The sequence below is a fragment of the Zonotrichia albicollis genome, chromosome 18 (genome assembly GCF_047830755.1).
Source record: "Zonotrichia albicollis isolate bZonAlb1 chromosome 18, bZonAlb1.hap1, whole genome shotgun sequence".
Taxonomy (NCBI): Eukaryota; Metazoa; Chordata; class Aves; order Passeriformes; family Passerellidae; genus Zonotrichia; species Zonotrichia albicollis.
The window spans coordinates 9,581,322-9,600,376 of NC_133836.1; the positions used below are offsets into that span (position 1 = coordinate 9,581,322).

The window sequence follows — 19,055 nt, forward strand, 5'->3', positions numbered from 1 at the left end:
CGCCGGCCCCCATCCTCCCCCGGGATTAACCCGGTACCGAGCAGGGCCCGCTCTTTATCTGGAACCTCCCGGCCCCGCCACCGTCCTGTGCGGGAGAGATGTCCCTAAACCCCCAAATCCCCCCAGCTCTCTTCCCTCGCCCTTTCTGCTCTCTTTACCCTCCCTGAGATGGGGTGGAGGTGTTGAGATACCCCCATTGCCCCCAATGCGTGTTGGGGGAGCAGCTTTGGCCCCTCAGGGGTTTGTGTAGGGGGTGCAGGTGAGGAAGCACCTTTGACAGCACCTCCCGGCCCTACTGGGCTCCCGGACGTGCCTACCATTTATTATTCGCGAATTTTCTCCTCGAGAAAATCTCCCGAGTTTCTGGGGAGATCCGTGCCCCTACCCAGCACCTCTATCTGCCCTTCGAAGGGGCTCCTGAAAAGGGCAAACATTTTGGGGAAGGGGCTCCTGAAAAGGGCAAAAATTCTGGGGAAGGGGCTCCTGAAAAGGGCAAACATTCTGGGGAAGGGACTGCGGGTTCCTGCTGGTGTGTGTCCTTCTCCCCCTGCCCTGCGCCGTGCTGTGCCCCCTCCATTCCCACGGGATGTCCTCTCCTTCTCCCCCTGCCCAGATCATCCTGAACTCCATGCACAAGTACCAGCCCCGGCTTCACATCGTGAAAGCGGACGAGAACAACGGCTTCGGCTCCAAGAACACCGCCTTCTGCACCCACGTCTTCCCGGAGACCGCCTTCATCGCCGTCACCTCCTACCAAAACCACAAGGTGAGGGGCTGGGCCGGCCCCCGCCCTGCAAACCGCATCCCGCTCCTTCCCTCTTCCTGAGACACTCAGCCCCTCTTCCCTCCCTGCTTCTTCTTTCACTCCTTCTTTTTCTTTCCCCCTTTTCTTCCTTTTCCACTTCTTTTCCCCTCCTTTTCCCTCTCCTTTCGCCTTCTCCACTTCCTTTCCCCCTTCCTTTTCCTTTTCTTCTCCTTGTCCCCTTGTCCTTTCTTCTCCTACTGTCTCCTCCCTGTCCTTTTCCTTTCCTTCCTTCTCCTTTCTCTTCCCCTTTCTTTCCTCTCCTTGTCTCCTTGTCCTTTCTCCTTTTCCTTTCCTTCTTTCCCTTTTCTCTTTCCCTTTCTTTCCTCTCCTTGTCATCTTGTTTTTCCTCTCCTCATCCCCTTGTCCTTTCTCTTTTTCCTTTCCTTCTTTTTCCTCTCCTTGTCCCTTTTCCTTTCCTTCCTTCCCCTTTCTCTTCCCCTTTCTTTCCTCTGCTTGTCCCCTTGTCCTTTCTCCTTTTCCTTTCCTTCCTTCCTTCTCATTTCTCTTCCCTTTCTTTCCTTATGCTTTCTCTTCTCCTTCTTTTTCCTCTCCTTGTCCTCTTGTCCTTTCTCCTTGTCCTTTCCTCTCCCTCACCCATTTTCCTCCTCCCTTCCCCTTTCCCCTCTCCCATCCCATCCCCTCTGTTATTCCTGGCCGCACAAAGCATCCAAAGCCAGGCTCGGGGCGAGCCGGGGAGGGGGGAATGAGCTCACCAGGATGCTTTGCTCACACGGAGACATCCAACCGAGGAAGTTTGCTTTATCTTCCCCCCTCGCCGTGGGTCAAAGGCTCCTAATCTGGAGGAGGGAGCCGGGCGCTCCCCTCGCGGCCGGGCGCTGATAACCCGGCTGCCCACGGGGGCTGCGGGCTCGGCAGCCGGGAGGCCCGGCCAGGAAAGGGAGGCTCAGCCCCGGGATCAGCAAACAAAGCACGAGAATAACGGGATGGGCTTGTCTTGTGCTGGCTTGGGTGGAATAAGGGTTTTCTTGGTGCTGTCGCTGCCCCTCTGTGAGGAGCCCGCTGCTTCCCCACCCAGCACGGGAGGAGGAGGAGGAAGGCTGAGTGTTGAAGGCAGGGTGATTCTCCGCAGATGAATCTTTCACCAACTGTCCCTTGCCACAGCCCCACGAAAATGCAATCTCTTTCAGCAAAAAAGCAAATTCCTCTCCCAATCACATGAAAAGCACTTACTATAAACTTGTATTACAGGCAGGTAGGATGGCTCCTTTGTACCCCATAGAATAATTGTTTCTCAAACAGAGAAAAGTCATTGAGCACCCCAAAGAAATCCTGGATGCTTTCCTGGAAATGCAGGTTCCTAAAGCTGTGTGAAATGATTGCATTTCCTCCATCCATCAGCTGACCAGCAAGCTGCAGAGAGCAGAGCTGGGCTGGAGAAGAAAGTGTGTTCCACCATAACTAAGGAGAAAGGAAAATACTTCCCTGCCCTTTAAAATAGGAGCTGCTGGCACGGCTGGGACAAGCAAACCCAATCCAAATTGAGTCTTTGCCAAATTATGCCTTAAATTATAACTCCACTGTGGATGCTATAAAATCAAGTTTAACTTCTGCTTGATGGATTTGCAGAAAGAATATAATATTAATAGAAGTGGGAGTTAATAAAACAGGACACACTGCCTGCTTTAAAGGCATTTCCCCAGCAAAAACCAGACGTGAATGGAGCTGATCTCCTTTGAAGAAAAACGGGGCTGGTTTATAGGAAAAGAAATGATCATGCAAATAAAACTAAAGCAAAGCAGGAACATGTAAGTACAGTAGTTTGGGAAAACTGCCATGCTAGGAGGAGCAGGAATATTTGATTGTAAATCAGCAACATCTGTTTGATAAGAAATGACATCTGTGTATCTGACACAGGCAGGAATCCCCACAGACACACCAGGACACATTTTACACACCCCTGACACGTTTTACAGGCTCTGACATCCCTCTGCCCCCTGACACACACATTCCTCCCTGTGCTGCTTACAATCAGGGGGGGAACAGGGAAAGAGGGGCTGGAGCCCCAGGATAAAATCCCAATTGGGAAAGATAGAGCCATAAAAATAAACCAGGGGATGATCTTCCCTAAATGGCATCTCCCTGCAGGGAGGGGAATAAAAGCTGGAGCTCACCCCAGTGCAGACAGGGAATGATATTGGGGGTGATGCAAATGCCAAGGAGAAACATCTCCCAGCTGAGGTGGGGGAATTGGGGTCTTTTCCACCAGCTGAAACCTGAGCTTAGCTTTCACAGCTGAAGTTGCTTGGAAAATCAGATTTTGCTCTTGTAACACAGGCTGCATTCCCCCTGCCATAAAGGATGGCAGCCCCCCATGTGTGGGGCATCCCCAGCTCTTGCTGGTTTTTTTCCATTTTTCTCTCTCACCTGTAGCTCATCCCTCGTGCAATCTTTCCCATCCATCCCACCCAGCCTCTGACGTATTTTACACAGAGTTTTAAACACCCATGTATTTTACACACACAGAAATTCATCCCTGCATGGGGTTTAGGTTTCAAGAGCTCTATTAGAGCTGAATTCTATTACAGAATGAATTGTATGACTCACCCCAAAATGCATGTGAGTCCATGCTTACACAGCTTATAGAAATACCTGCCTGCTTCCAGATAGGTCAATTTATTTCAAGAGCACAGCTGCAATCCCAATGTAGGGCTTGTGCTTATTTCCCCTGATATTTTAGGCAGCCTGCAAAGATATTTAAGCACCCTGGGATCTCCCTCTCCTCAGCCCTACTCCCCAAAAAGAGGCTTTAAGCTATGAAGAGAGTTTTGGTGAAGTTTTCAGGGTGGTTGTCAGCAGCTCCATTGGTCACCTCCCCCCTCTCTGCTACCCTTGAAAACACCCCAGAAATACTGAGGTGTTAAAAAAGGTCACATGCACATTTCATTTCCTTGCCATTTACACAATGGCTGCTTGCAATCAGGTTGATTCCCAAATATTAACTTTCCCTGCAGTTAAGCACCATTTTGCTGTAGCTTAAATCATTGTGTTGCTGGCTCATATTTATTAGGTATGAGCTTTCTGCTTAGGACCAGGAAATGAACCTAATAGACAGAAATAATTAAGGTTCTCCCCTCACGAGGTTTCTTTCAAAAGCAAAAATTCACAACAATTATTCTCATTAATTTTTACAACCTACTTTCCCCCTTAGCTGGGCTTGGGCTTTATATTGGTTCCCCCCCCTCAGGATATCCGGTTTTATGCTGATTTTTTTTTCCCCACCCTAAGTTATTTAACATTCTTGGTAGCCAAAATTCTTTTAAGGAAATGTTAGCCCTGGGTGGGATGTTCCAGGCACCCAGAAATGCTGGGAGGAGCAGGGCATGGCCAAAGACTGGATTCACTGCCAGGTATCTGGTGGGATTTCTGAATAGAGAGGTTCATCTTTCCCCTAAAAAGGGGAGGAAAAAGGAGAAGGAAGGAAAGAAAAAGACCCAGTGCTAAAATCATGCTGGTGAGTCAGCTGGTGCTCCACTCTGGCAGTTCTGGAGAGCTGGTGTCCCCTCTGAGCATGTGGCTTCTTGTCACTGGCCTTGAGGGCTGGAGGTGAGCAGGTCCTTGGGTGTGTGTGTTTCCTCCTGAGAGCTCCATTTTCCCTGTCTGTGGTTGCAGGTGCCACCTCCACCCCTTCAGCAGAGGCCACCAGTGGGGTGGCCTGGCTGGCATCTCATGGGACTCCCCCTTGCAGCCCCCAGGCTCTCCCTGCCCTGCCTGGGGTCACTGTCCCTGTGCTTCTCCATCTGGCTGGCAAGAGGGGACAGCCCCTCTCCTTACCCAGGGCAGACTCCTCTCCAAAGAGGGGTCCCCCAAGTGCTGGGAGAGACAGAGCTCCCTGGGGCTAAGCAAGTGACACCAAGGAGCTCTTCTTCATCACCAGACTGGTGGCTTCTGTGCAGCCCTGGGGCACCTGAGGATGGCAGGGAGCTGCTGCTCTCCCCCTGACCCTCTCTGGGGCCCCTTATGATCCTTACTGTTGTTCCAGGCCTTGCTGGGACAGTGCTTCCTTCCAGGGGTCTCATGTCCTTCACAACTCTGGGTGAACCAGTCTTGTCTCCTTTTGTCCCCAGTCTTGTCTTGTTTTGTCCCCAGCCTTGTCCCCTTCTGTCCCCAGGCTTGTCCCCGCTCCCTGCCAGCCCTGGGATGGGGTGCTCAGCCAGCCCCAAGCCCCTTGACCCTTTTGGTTCCTAAAGCAGCCCCTCTCCTCCAGTTTGGCCAAGACACCCCCTGATCTGGCAACCATCCTGCCTGCAGACTCATCTCCTTCCCAAAGCTCGGTGCCAGGTCTCTGTTCCCATCCTTGGTCCTTGTGTCCCGGTTCAGGCAGCAGGCTTGCTCCTCAGTGAGCCCCTCTGTCTCACCCCAGCACCTCCCAGCAGCCTCCCAGTCCCTCCCATTTCCTTCACTGCTTTGGGTTCAGCATCTTCTCCCCTCTGCCAGGAACTCCCCCCTCCCTTGTCCTGGAGCTCAGAGTCCCAGCTCCTGTGCCTGGCCCACACCTCCCTGGGCTCAGCAGCCACCTTGGCTCCATCTGTTTCTCTCCTTGGTTCCCACCTGGGCCATGTGAGAAGTCTCTGTGCTCTGCAGCTCCTGTGGCTGCCAGCACTGCCAGATCCAGGTCCCTCTGTGCCACCCTGAGCAGGACCACGGGCACCTGTTGTTGCCAGGGAGAACTGGATCCCATGGAGAGGGGAGCTCCATGAGTGCTCTGCACCTCTCTAGGGTGAGCACCTGTGCCTCTTCATCACTAAATGGGGATTTTTTCCACCTCTCCAATCAGTGTTAAGTTCTCTAAGTAGACCTGAGTGAGAATTCAGAAATTCAGGATCCACATTCCTTGCAGAGCATTCCTTTTCCAGAATGCCCAACCCTTCTTAGTTTCAGAAGAGCCCAAAAAGATCAGGGTAAAGTGTTTTCCCTTAGCTTAAGTCCTTAAAAAAAGAACTTGCTAGCAAAATATGTAAATAAAATAGAGTCCAGAGCACCTGGTGTGGAGCACAAAGTTTTAACTTTGTTACAACTTCTAAAGTGAGAAACAATTGAGAAAAATCTTATCATGGCAAGTTTTTGATAAAAAGTAATACAAAATGGTAGTTTTGATTTTGGCCATATTCATGAGCCCTTAGGCACAAATCCCATATAAATACATGCCTGTGGAAAAGGAAAAAGAAGTAAAGCAGAGAGACCTAACTCCATGCAAAGGTAAATTTTGTCCTGCAGGAGCTAAGGATGCTGGTGGGAAGGTCTCAGCAGAAGAGCTTTGTGGCCAATTAGCGCAGGGAAAGGAGTGCAGGGGAGCAGCCCAGGGATTCCTTTGGGATTCCCAATTCCATTGGGAACTGTCACTTCCCATTAAAGCGAGGATGAACCCATAGGTCAGACAAGCCCTGGAAAGTGGAAATCTGGAAGGCTTCACCCTGCAAAGCTCTGCTCTCCAAGGGTCTGTGGCACTTTCAGAACCAGGGAAACTTTGCTGTCAGTAACAAATACCCAAACAAAGCCCTTCAGTTTTATTGAACCTGTGCTGTACAATTCAGCCCTGGGCACTCTGTCTTAATGACCTCTCAGGACGTTGTATTTTGTTTTATTTTTCATGAGGTAATTGTCATTTGACTTTCTGACAGCTTTTCTCCCCCCCTGCTCCCCACTCTGTGAGTTATAGTCAATTAAACTCAGTTTTGCTGTGGCAAAGCTGGTCCAGAAGAAGGTTATTTCCACCACTGAATTTGCTTTTCCACCTCTGGAATAGTTTGGAAGTCAGGTAAAAGAGTGGCCAAATGAAATATCTTCCACAGGTTGTTTGCTAAAGCAGGGATTCACCAACTTTTTCTTTGTTTTCTAGTTTGTTGTGTACAGTTTTGTTAAATTGGGCTGTCCTGGCTTTGTGGTGGTGGATGCCATGAGCTGTCACCTAGGGAAACTTTGTTCTGGGAGCTCCAATCCATCTGAATGACACCAAAGGTCTGAGAATGAATTCTAAATCTTTAGTCCCTGGTTTTTAGATGCCTTCAATCCAGCAGATCCTTAATTTTAAGGAGGCTGAAGTTGGCAGTGATTCTCTTGGGGCTTTTGGCCACCAGCATCAACACCTTTGCGTGTAAGTGTGTTCCTGGTGTGGGTTAGGGGACTTTTAAGCCACCAGATTTGCAATATTGAGGTTCCATTTTGATATTTTCACTGCTATTTTGTGGATCATTAAAAGCTTGAAGAATCAAATGGGGCATTCAACTGAGGGGTTTAAATGAGGGGCTGGAGCACTGCTGGCTCCTCCTGCAGTGACCAGAGTGCACTGGGGACCTGTGAAGGCACTGCCACCCACCCCAGAGCCCTCTGGCAGCCCCCATGTCCCTCCCTTGATTCCAGCAGGGAGCTGAGGCTCCCAGTGCAGGCGCCTTGGTTAAAATGCCTTCGGTCAGGTTGGGATGAATCCGGCCCTTTGTGCCTTTGTGTGCTGGTGCCAATCCTGTAAATCCTCACTCACTGAAGGACTTCACTTATGTGAGCAAATATTGCCATTGGGGTCGGCAAGGGAGGACAACTCCTACATTTACAGGGCTTCAGGAACATTCAAAATGTTGAATAATGCCTATTATTCATTCTAGAAGAGTCACCACCTTCAAACCGATAGGCAGTTGCTTTGCAAAATACACAGCTGGTTGTGTAATAATTCAGGGCTTTTAATTACAAAATACACCTCTGTTTTATTGCTAGAGAATGGCTCAACTGGCAAATTGACCCCAAAAGATTGTTTGTTTACCCTTCTCTTTGAAATCTGAAATGAGGGACAAAAAAAAAAAAAGTGCCAAAAGTGCCAAGGGCTTTTTTATGTGCTGAAGTATGGTCCTAATTTAATGGGAATGCCTGGGGAGATAAGTGTAAGTGTGGTGGGGTGCTCTGGGAGAAGTTTGGGGCTGAATGAGGCAAAAAATGGCAAATAAACAAGTGGCTCTTGGAAAAAAATATGCAAAAAGACAAGAAAAGAGCAAAATAATCTGGTTGTGCATACACCTGGCGAGGTTTGCTATTGACACTGGGCGAGCCAGACTTTCCTCTCTGGATTTTGGCAGAGAGGTGGGCCTGGTTGTTTGTGCTTGACTCTGTGAGCATGAACCTCTCTCTGTTCTCCGTGCCTTGATCCTGAGCTCTTTCCTTCCCCTTGGCCAGCTCTCAATGGGAAGGAAGGATGGGGTTTCCATAAAACATGGTCAGAGCGTGAAGCTCCTCCAGTGCAAAATGAGGTTGTCTTTCCTCCTGGACAAGGGTCTCTCCTGATTCCTTGCTGAGATCTCAGACGGCCAGGCAGGGATGGAGAAAAGAGGGGAAAAAAGGGAAATTTCCCCTCTTCTGCCCAAAGTTTGGGGCTTTGCAGCAATATCACACCTGGTCCAGGCTCAGCCCTCTTCTGCCAAGGCACCAAAGCATTTGCATCAGATTTGGCAGGGCAGAGGGAGCTTTTACAAAATCCACAGGGCAGCTGAGGGTGTTGCTGGTCCACAATGAATGGTGGCTTAAATGACAAGCCCTGCTCACCAAAACCCTCAGGAAAAGTAGTGCAGGAGGGATTGAACCTCTTGGAGCAGCACAGTCCTTGGGTAAGGGCTAGAAGCTTGGTCTGTCTAGAAGCTGCTTTAAATATTAAATTTAGATGCTTTAAGAGGACCAAAGTTGAGTCTGAGGGGATTCATCTGGTTAAACTTTACTCTCAAGGTAGCTCACTTAGTGAGTGAACTGGAAGTGATGGGGAGACAAAAAATCCCCCAGGGTTTGGGGGGTGGTCACAGGTGAAGTTGCCCTCAAAGTAATTTAGGTAATGAGTCCATGCAGTGCTGCCAGCTGTGGGGCTGGATGGCAGATGCAGAGCACCTGGAGCACATTTAGCTGGTCTGAAACACCCAAAGGGTGAGATTCCCTGGGCTGGGAGAGAGGGTGCAGGGTCTGAGAGGGGAGGTTTTGGTCTTGCCTATGCACTGATGAGAAAATACTTGTTGGGATTTGTTCAGATCCAACTTCCATCCTTGGTCCTTGGAGCAGTGAAGCCCTTTCTGTCCCAACAGCAAAATGAAACTCTCAGAAAGCAGATTTTCTCCAGAGAAAAATGTGTGTGAGCAGTCACACATGTTAGTTATGGGATAAGGCTGGGAGAAGCGAGCGGCTGTTGACAGGAGATATTTTTCCTGTGGAGCATTCCAGGGAAAGGCCCATCTGGAGTGGTCAGTGCCTGAGCTGAGGGATGACTGGAGTTCCTGCAAGCTCTACTTTCCATCCCATCCCACCTGCCTTGGGTTTAATAACCACTGTCCCCTCTGTCCCTGGCCATGACCCCACTGCGTTTCCTCCCTTTCAGATCACCCAGCTGAAGATTGAGAACAACCCCTTCGCCAAAGGCTTCCGTGGCAGCGATGACATGGAGCTCCACAGGATGTCCAGGATGCAGAGGTAACGTGTGCCACCCTCGTGGGGACCCTCCCAGGGTCACCAGAGCCACCTGGGCTTTGCTTGGCATGTCCCTGAGCCAGGACATGGTGCCTTGGCATCTGCATGGGTGCTCTGCGTCCGATTGTTGAAATATTCCCAGGACATGGGGCCAAAATCCTGGACCTTGTGCTCCCACCTTAACTGCTGGGTGGCAGAGGCAGGAGCTCACCTGTGGGATGCTGTCTTGGCCATGGGGACTTTGCATTTCTTTCAGACACGTCCCCATCCAGAACAACCTTTAGCTTTGTACTAAACTCTCCTCTCTGAGGCTGCACCTGGACTTAGACCCTTTAAAAAACTTGGAGTAGCTCTGGCCACCAGTGTTCCTTTCTCCCAGGTGATAGTACTTTAAAGACAAAGTTCCCAGCCTTGTTTTGGGAGTAGGGTTTTTAAGCCTGCTCCAGCTGCCTCTGGAGGTGGTGCTGGAGAGTCCTGTGCTCTGTTGTTGCTGGCTTTGGAGGGGCTTTGGCAGGAGGGGAGTGTTTGCTGGCTGGGTTCTGGATGTGCAGAGCAACAGCAGAGGTGTGGTGGTTTCAGGTTGAAGAAGGGAAGGTTAGAAAATGTTGGGATCTCCAGGGCCAGGTGGCTGAGGAGGCCTTTCAGAATCTCGGGTTTGGCTGCAAGTACTTAAGCTGAAAAGCAAGCCTAAATCTTGTTTGAAAATCCTGTTTAATGTCCTTTTCTAAATGTCAGGCCCTGCTGGTAATTAACTTCGTGCTTTTCCCTTCACTTGGAACTTTCTCCATGTGTCAAGCTGCTTCCTGGTGCAAATGTTTTGCAGGAGTGGTGCCATACCCGCGATCCTAGCTAATACAGATGGAGATTCTCAATAGAGCATTTTCCAGGAGGGGAGGAGCCACTCAGATCCTTTATCCTCTGGCTCCTGCAGGAGGGACCTGCTTTGGGACCTTCTGATGGGAGGGTTTTTCCTACTGCCCACCCAGGAGCCAGCTGTAGGTGGTCACTTCTGCTTGTTGTAGTTGATGATGAGAGCGTGGCTCTCCATAGCCAGGCAAATTGTGCTGTCAGGCACCAAATAACTCCTGCAATCCTGAAAACATGCCTGGAACCCACCCAAACTGGGCAAATGTCCTCCTGTGTACAAACATGATCAGACTCAGCCCCAGAAAAGCCAAGATAGATGTACAAAAAAGGTATAGGCAGCACTTAATCTGCTCCATCCAAATCATCTCCGTGGGCTCCTGAATGTGCCCTGTGTTCCCTGCCTGCCCTTTCCAACAGATCCTGGCAGGATCTGTCAATATTTATTTATTTATGGTGGCACTACCCCTTGAAATAGCTCCCCCCACCCCGTGCCAGTCTCCCAGCTTCTACTGCAACTTGAGTGATGATGTGTTCTCCCCCCTGCCAATATTCTTTTTGCTGCCAAACCACCCTTTCATTACAGCCACTGGAAGATTTTAAGGTTTGGATTCAAGGGTTTTTTTTTTTTTTTGGAGCAGGAGGGAGGAGGTGGAACAGGGAGGACTCTTAGGAAGGGCTCAGTGCCATATGAAGAGCGTGGCATCAAGCCACACTGAGCCCGTGCTAAAAATTGATTGGCATTTTTATGCAGGGGCTGCGGTCGCTGATGCAGGGAACAGAAACCCTTGGAATATGTAAATACACCCACTCAGGGCTGGAAGGGTTAAAATCCTTGCCTTTACTGGATAATTTCTGATGTTCATTTTAATAACTTAGCAGAGGAATGGCTGTGTGCCTTTACAAAGGTGGCATTTTTTTTTTAAGGGAGGGCAGGATAAGATGATTATAGTAAAATAAAGACCCATTCAAGGTTGCAAATATGTGCCCACCTTTGCGGGTTTTTTATGTAGATATATGAATATATTCAAAATTATATATGAAAATATATAAAACCATATATAAAATCAGTTATATATATAAATAAATTGTACCTATAAAAAATAGGTTGTGTCTATGAGATAAAGAACCATTCAGGATTGAGAATGTTGCAGAACTATGCCCTGCCTTCTGTGGGTTTATATAGATTTAACATATAAATATATATTAAAATGTAATTAAATTTATATTTTATATATTTTAACATATAAATGTATGTTTATGACGTTGTTTCCCAGTGATGGACCAGTCTATCCTGGTTTTAGGGGAATGATGTCCATTTATGCCCTTGGAGAATACGGTGGGGTGCATTTTTAGTGCTATTCCTTCATTATGAAAAAGTATCTGGAAAACCCCCACATTTTTTAACAGTTCAGAGCCTTTTGTACCAGAAACTTCTGACCTGACATTCACCATGGCTTTGAGTCCATCCCTCTCCATGGCTTTTTCCTTTCCAGGGCCTCCCTTGTTGGTTTTTTCCTCTTATTTCCCAGAAATATGTTAATAAATCTGTCCAGGTAGAACTTCATTCAGGAGTGGTGTGAAGACTTCCAGGAGAGGGTTTGATTGAAAAAGAGGAGCCACGAGCTCCAGAGAGACCCAGATTCCAGTAAATGTTCATTTTCCTCCCACTGCCTTTCTTTCCTGAAGCACAAGAGGTGCCTTCAGCCTCTTTGGTAGGAGGGACCCTCTGGGAAGAGGAGGTTCCTCAAAGCTTTCAATTTTCTGAGCATGAAGTTGAGTTTTTTATTTTATTGATTAGGGAAAAACACCCCAAAACATTTTAAAGGAAGGAAAATGCATAGAGGGATGTGAGTTTTACTACATGTGTGGGTCTGGAGCACTGTGAGGGAGCAATTCTGGTCAACCCTGTAAGCAATTCTTGCTGCTCATCTGCAGCTCCCATTGTCTGTGGTGGTTATGGGGGCTGAGGAGCTTCTGGCAGTCTGGTTATTTTGTAATTTAATTAATTTTGTAAATTAATGCAGTTCAACACTTGAAGCTTCTGTTGGGAAGGCTTTTGAGGGGGATGATGCTGCCATGAAATGGTGGCTCTTGGCTCCTTGGATGGGTACTCTGAGCCCTTGAAAAGTGACAAAAAAATCCAGAATGCTGCACATGACAGGGAAGAGTGACAGCACAGTCTGACGTGGTGGCTGTGTTTTCTCTGTCAGGGATCACGAGCCAGTTTGCTGCCTCTGGCATTGATCCACGGCAATCTTCTTGGCTCCAAAGGAATTATTCCAGAGATTCCCATGTGTCATTGAGAGCAGAAACAGGGCCAGGCACCGAGGACACAAAATCAGCTCCATGAGTCAGAGCCAGCGTGACAGAGATGACAGTGCATTTTGGGGTGCCAGCAGAAGAAATGGATGAGCTCTGGTGTTCCCTGGCATGCCAACATCCTGTTGGACTGGTGCACACCAGGCTGACTCAAACATATCAGTTTTGGTCTGCTGCAAACCACCTCATTCTTCTTGTGTCCTCTCACTGCATCTTTAATCCACTCCCATTTCCCAGGTTCTGTCACTGAAGTCTCCCAGGGGTCACCCTCTGTCTGAAAGGTTTTCAGTGTGAGATTTGGCACTATAACAGCTGCTGGGGAGGGGATGCTTTCCTCCAGCCCACATCCCCCAGGAAATATTCCTGGTCCTGGTTGAAATGTGTTGTGTAGAATTTGACAGAATTCAGATGAAATCCAAAGGGGAAGCTGGGCAGACCCCACTTATTCACAGCTTTTTTGAAGTGAGAAAGCCAGTCAAGAAACACAGGGTAGCTGCAGTTTCTGTCACTGATCTTCCTCTGGGGATCTGAGCAGCAGGGTTTGATCAGCAGCAGCTCAGCCCAGCATGAAGGGATGAGGGGCTGCCTCTGGCCCACATCCATTCTCCAGCTCCTCTTGTGCTCCTCTTACTCCAGCATCTTTTTCTGGAGAAATTTATCTTTTTATTTGCCTGGTAATGAGAGCTCTTGGTCTCTACCTGGTTCTATTCATTGCTGGTTCTTGGGTTGGTTGCAGAGAGGGCTTTGGGCTGTCCTGCTCAGAGGAGTTGCTAACAGGCCACAGGATCACCATGGAATGATTTGGGCTGGAGGGACCTTAAGGACCATCTCACCCCCTGACATGGGCAGGGACACCTTCCACATCCCAGGTGGCTCCAAGCCCTGTCCAGCCTGGCCTTGGACACTCCCAGGTGCACCCACAGGTTCTCTGGGCACCCTGTGCCAGGGCCTCACCACCCTCACAGGGGTGGATTTTTTTCAAATAGCCTTTTTAAACCTATTCTGCCAGTGTGAAGCCATTTCCCTGTTTCTTGTCACTCCAGGCTCTTGTAAACAGGACCTCTCCAACTCTCTTGTAGGTCACTCTGGAACTTTCTCTTTTCCAGAGACAATTTCCAATCTCAGCTCTCCCAGCAGAGCTGCTCCATCCCTCTGACCATCCTGGTGCCTCCTGGATTTGCTCCAGCAGCTCCAGGTCCTTCCTGTGCTGGGCCCAGGGCTGGGGCAGCTCTGCAGGTGGGGTCTCACCTGAGTGGAGCAGAGCCCTCCATTGTCCTGCTGCCCATGATGCTGGGGAGGCAGCCCAGGACATGGGAAGTTTTTCGGGTGCTGGGGCATGTCCAGCTCTCCCCCACCAGCACCCCCAATCCCTTCTCCCCAGAGCTGCTCCGTCATTTCATCCCCAGCCTGGACTGATCCCAGGATTGTCCCAGCACAGCACCAACACTGGGGCTTGTTCAGCTGCCTGAGATTCCCATCCCAGCCTAGGGATCTTGGAGCCCCTCAGGTCCTGGCAGGAAGGTCAGGACATTTGCTGTGTAGGAGGAGAATGGGGCACTGAATAGATTCCCGTGTTCCCCAGCTGATATTTTGGTTTGTGCTGCTGCACACCCAGGCTTGGGTGTTATTCTCTGTTAAACATGACAAAAAGGGGTCGTGTTTAATTAGAGGCTGAGACTGCAGGAAGTCCTCAGTAACTCCTCTCCTACCATTTCCTCTCCTGCTCTAGTTTATCCCCTTCCAGAACCACTCTTGAGAGTGGCTCAATTTTATTTTAATATTCTGGAAATCGGCTGAAATGAATGCACGCTGACAACTGGGTTTGTGTTTTGATTTTTATCCCTGGGAGATGATCTGTTTATTCCAGGCACTTTTTCTCCCCACTTCTTCCTTTTGCTGTGTCTGTTATGGCTGACTTCCACTCCTTCCCTCCTCTTGAGCCTCAGCAGGAAGGACAACAATTGGTGGCCTGGGACCTATAAACCCCAGAGCCATTGAGTTGTGTTTGCACATCTGGAATTGGGGGTTGATTCTGTGCTGGGTAAAGGGGACAGCACTGATGGGGTGACAAATAATTGTCCTTTTGTTGGAAGTGGCCAAGGAGGAGTTAAAATCTCCTGGAAATTTGGAAAGAATGGAGAAGAATCCCTGCATTCATCCTTGGGTCAGGTTTTATACTAAGATTTGATATTGTGAACAAGATTTAGACAGTTTAGAGATTTCCAAGGCTGCTGTAAAAACATGGAAAGGAAATCCTTTCCCATGTCTTGCTTCACTTTGACCTCCAACAGATCCTTGGGATCTGATATTTAATAAGTCTTTCAAAGCCTTGTTGCCATGAGCTACAGCAGCTCTGGAAAGCCTTGAGGTATCCAATGTTTTGTTGCAGAAATATCAGTTATTTTAGAACATCTTCTAAAATAACTTGTTTAGGGCCAGTAGGGGTTGGATGCTTCAATGCAGGAGCTTCCTGATTCTAAACTGTGAATTTTTGAAGAGGTTTTTAACCAGATTTTTGTCTGGCAGCTTCATTGCTTATGCTTTGGCTGGTACATCAGGAAACTTGAGGTCTGCACATGAAAATATATGGAAAATTATAATTCTTTTAGAGCGTAGTAATAAGCAAGAAAGTGAATTGCATGTTGCTCTGTGCAGGTCTGAATTGACCATTTTTCCAGTTATTAGTAATTTGTAGTAGCCAACAAGGTTTCTGATTCTGAGACTGCAAAATCATCTTGGATTTGCTCCTTTGAATTCTTTGCTGGCTGTGAGTTGGTGGCAGAAGTGATCTTACAAAACTCTTGAGCCTGTCGTGGTGAGAGCATCACTTGGCCAGGGAAAGTCATGAGAGAAAATGAGAGTGAGTTTCTAATTGCACCTGGCAGAGGTGGGATTTGAGATTTGGGATTGCAGGAGGGATTCACTTGTCAGGCCTGATCTGTGGGGTGGGAGTTCTCTGAGGAATTTGAAGTGGAATGTGGGTGCTGCTGGGAAGTTCTGCAGAGCTGCTGTCCAGCCCTATGGATTTGGGGAACCTCTGGCCAGGTAGGAGGCAAGAACAGAGCCCAGACTTTGATTTTGATCAAAAATACTTTGATTTTTGTTAAAACTTGGGAAAAGAAATCATGGATGATGTCCAAGCATATTTACCAATACACTTCAGTACCAATACGCTTGGACATCATCCATGATTTCTTTTCCCAAGTTTTAACAAAAACCATAATATTACACAGCACTTTTGCTGCTTCTTCCTGTCCCCTTCTGCTATTTTAATATAGTAACCAAATATTAATTATTAGCCTCCAACAGACTTTAAATAGACCAGGGGCAGGTTTTTTTCTTGGAAATTCTTTTCCCAATCAATTAAAAAAAATTCTTTTAGTTTTGCAATTTTTAATGCAAAAATGAAAGTAGCCTCTTAACACCCCATGTAAAACTAATATTTTGGCCCAGAAGCATCAACAACCTCATCCTTGTTATGTGGACAATTTCCTACATTGCTTAAGTCAAAATTTAATACATTTTCCCCCTCTTCTTACTTCACTACAGGGATTTTTTTTGGACAGCAAAATTTCTGGATATGACAGAAACCTTTCATTCTATTAAACTATGGCTCAGGATGACAATCACTACTTTAGGAATAGCGACTTTAGGGAAAAAAAATTTGATCCATTTCAGTTTGTCCTTCAGCCTTTAAAAATTATAGGTGTGCACTCTACATATTGAGGGGGCTCAGGAAAAAATAGAAATATTTTGAGATGATTGTTGCTTTAGAAGATACCAAAGATTGGTTTCAGCTCAGCTCCTGCAAGGAAGGATATGTAGAATTACAGAGATAGCAGACTTTGTGAATTGAAAAGAAAGAGAATATTTTGGATATTTGTGAGAATATTTGGATATTTAGTGAGAAAACACTTCCCTTCTCCTCCAGTAGCTGATTTTTTGGCAAAAATAGCACCCAACATGTTTTGACTGAAATGGAAATATTTCAGTCTGGAGAGAAGTTATTGCTATACCTCATGGGAATTGCTGTTTGCAAACTTGGTGACTCCAACCTGTTCCCTCTCCTGAGTGACTCCCAGCTCCTGCTGTATCCTCCAGAGCACCACAGTCCTCTCTTCTGGCCGTGGAGATCCTCCTGTTCCCTGGGAAATTCTGCAAGGAATCTGGAACCCAACACCCCTGTGCTCTGGCACTTGGGGTTCAAGTATTGCTGGTGCAGACAAACAGCTCCTGCTTGGCCTGAAAGGAACTGAGCTTCCCTTTGGCCACCAGGAGGAATTCCTCACTGGGAGGGTGGTCAGGCCTTGGAATGGGCTGCCCATGGAGGTGGTGGAGTGTCCATCCCCAGAGGTGCCCAAGGAATGACTGGATGTGGCACCCAGTGCTCAGGTTTAGTTAGCAATGTGTTGGTCTAAGGTTGGACTCGACCTTGGAGGTCTCTTCTGACCTTCATGATTCTAAGAAAACAGTTTTTGATCAAGAAATAAAAGCCCTAACCAGGTTGTTCAGTTTTCCTGTTCTCAGCTCTCCATTGGTTTGGGACAGAAGTATCTGGGGTGGGGATGGCTCCCCAGTGTTTGTGTGGGGCTTGGCATAGTGAGGGACTGACCTTCATGGGGTCCCACTGAGAATTTATGCTCAGAAACCCCCATGGAGATCACATTCCAAAGAGACCTTTGAAAAGAGTCATGGAATCACTGAGGAAAACACCTCTAGGATTGCATCCAGATTTACCCACTTTGGCCAAAGCTATCAGTGAAAGATGTTCCTAAATGTCACATGGCCTGGTATCATGCTATGAGATGGCCCTCTCTCTCTCCTCCGCTGGAGCTCTCAGGTTCCTCTGGGAAACAACACAAGGCTCTGTCATTTTTTGGGAATTGGATGTTGGTTGTGTGAGGCTAAGAGAGATGAACCCAGCCAATCCATGCAACCTCTACTCAGGAAGGAGAGCTAAGGAGGAACATCCAGGAGTCACCTCCTTGCAGGCGCTCTCCTTGGAAGGGAAACAAGGTGGGGATGCAGCTTAGGGGTGTTGTGTTGGTACAATTTTCATTGAGGATCATGGTGTGAAGGTGGAACAGGCAACTCAAAACTATCACCAGGGAGGGCTGGGAGATCCCTTGGAACCCAGAAGATCTGAGGGTCATCCCTGAGGTTTGGTGGCCACAGGTCTTGACCTTCCCCAGAAATCACCAAAGCTGTGTTCCAGCTAAATCTCCTGGTGGAGTTAAATGCTGTGTGTCCACAGGCAGGTCCTCTGAATGCCACCACAATGCCTGGCATCCACTGCTGCCCTGACTATCCAAGGGATAAATCTCTGCTTCCTCCCAGTCCATCTGTCTTTGTTTCTTGTGCACAGCCTGGATTTTAGTTCTGAGCAAATGCTGCTTCCAGGAGATGAAACCCCACCTTTGGAGCAGGCTGTCCTTGGCAAGCCCCCAGTTTCTGGGCTTGGGAAAGCTTTAATGGCCCAACCAGAGCCACATTTCTTTGGGTTTGAGCTCCTGGGTGAATTTTCCTTCCATTCCAGCTCGGTTGCTGATGTTTCTGGCAGCCAGCACAGCAGTGGTTTGGATGAAAGCTCCCTGCTGGCCCAGGTTTATACGATTGCTATTGTCAAATTTTGTAAATAAGTTCTGAGTTCTGTGGTGATAGATCCTCCCTGAGGGGTGTCACTGCAGGTTCAGGGCTCTTCCTCTGCATGGAAGAGGCCAGGTGAGCCTGTGGATGGCATTTAAGGAGCTGTCCTTGCTCCAGCACAATGATTTTGGACAGGTGAGGGGAGTACCTCAAAGCCAGCTTGGTCTAATGGTTACAGACTCGGAGGAGAAATCTTATGTTGGAATCAGCACTTTGTGGTTGCTCTGAGCTTGGTGACACTTTGGGGTGCTGTACTACCTGATCTTTATACATTTTATCAAGTATTTGGGTTGAGGAGGAGACTTTTACCTCAACATGAAGTGTCTGAGACCCCCTATTCAGCTTCAGCTCTCCCTGCAGAGCAGGAATAATCTTTGGGGTTGTCACATTGCCAATGTGTTTGGAGAAACATCTCCAAAAAGCACCATAGGGTCTTTAGGATTTCCAGCCTGTGTTCGCAAAGCATCCCGACTTCAAACCAGATCTGGGGGCAAGAGAACAGTCCAGGCTTTCCCTCCCATCCTGGCTCTGCTGAGGCTCTGGTGTGCATCAAATCTCAGTGATTTATTTATTTCTCTTTTCTGAGCTTGGTCTGTGGTGCCGGGATCCCCCATCCAGGGCAAGCAGGCTGACAGACTCCAGGCAAAAGGAATGGGGACAACTACTATAAGGGAAAAAAAGTAGACCTAAATATTTAATTAATTTCCAAGTCAGCTTGGCAGAAGTGCTGGTTTTATTTACATGCATGTGCATATTGCAAATACATTACAAACAGTATGTAGCTTATAAATGTTACAATATATAAATAGAAACCATGTTTATTTTGCTGAAACTGCATTTATATATTTTATGTGTGTGTATAAAATAGTGGTGGTTGAAAAGGCATGAATTTAAGGGGACTAAAAGGAAAGGGAATAACAAGTTCTGCATGGATAAAGTGTGACGGGGCTGCAGCCTCCAGGGAGGGATA

General features: G+C 48.0%; 1 protein-coding gene across 2 annotated transcripts in view; it reads left to right on the top strand.

The window, feature by feature from the left end:
• TBX5 (T-box transcription factor 5) overlaps positions 1 to 19,055 on the top strand; it is a 42,280-nt gene that overhangs the window by 12,168 nt on the left and 11,057 nt on the right. For both annotated transcript variants that reach the window (XM_074554317.1, XM_074554316.1), the window contains exons 6-7: positions 614 to 766; positions 9,165 to 9,256. In XM_074554317.1, coding sequence (XP_074410418.1) covers positions 614 to 766; positions 9,165 to 9,256 — 245 coding nt within the window. The remainder of the gene's footprint in view (positions 1 to 613; positions 767 to 9,164; positions 9,257 to 19,055) is intronic.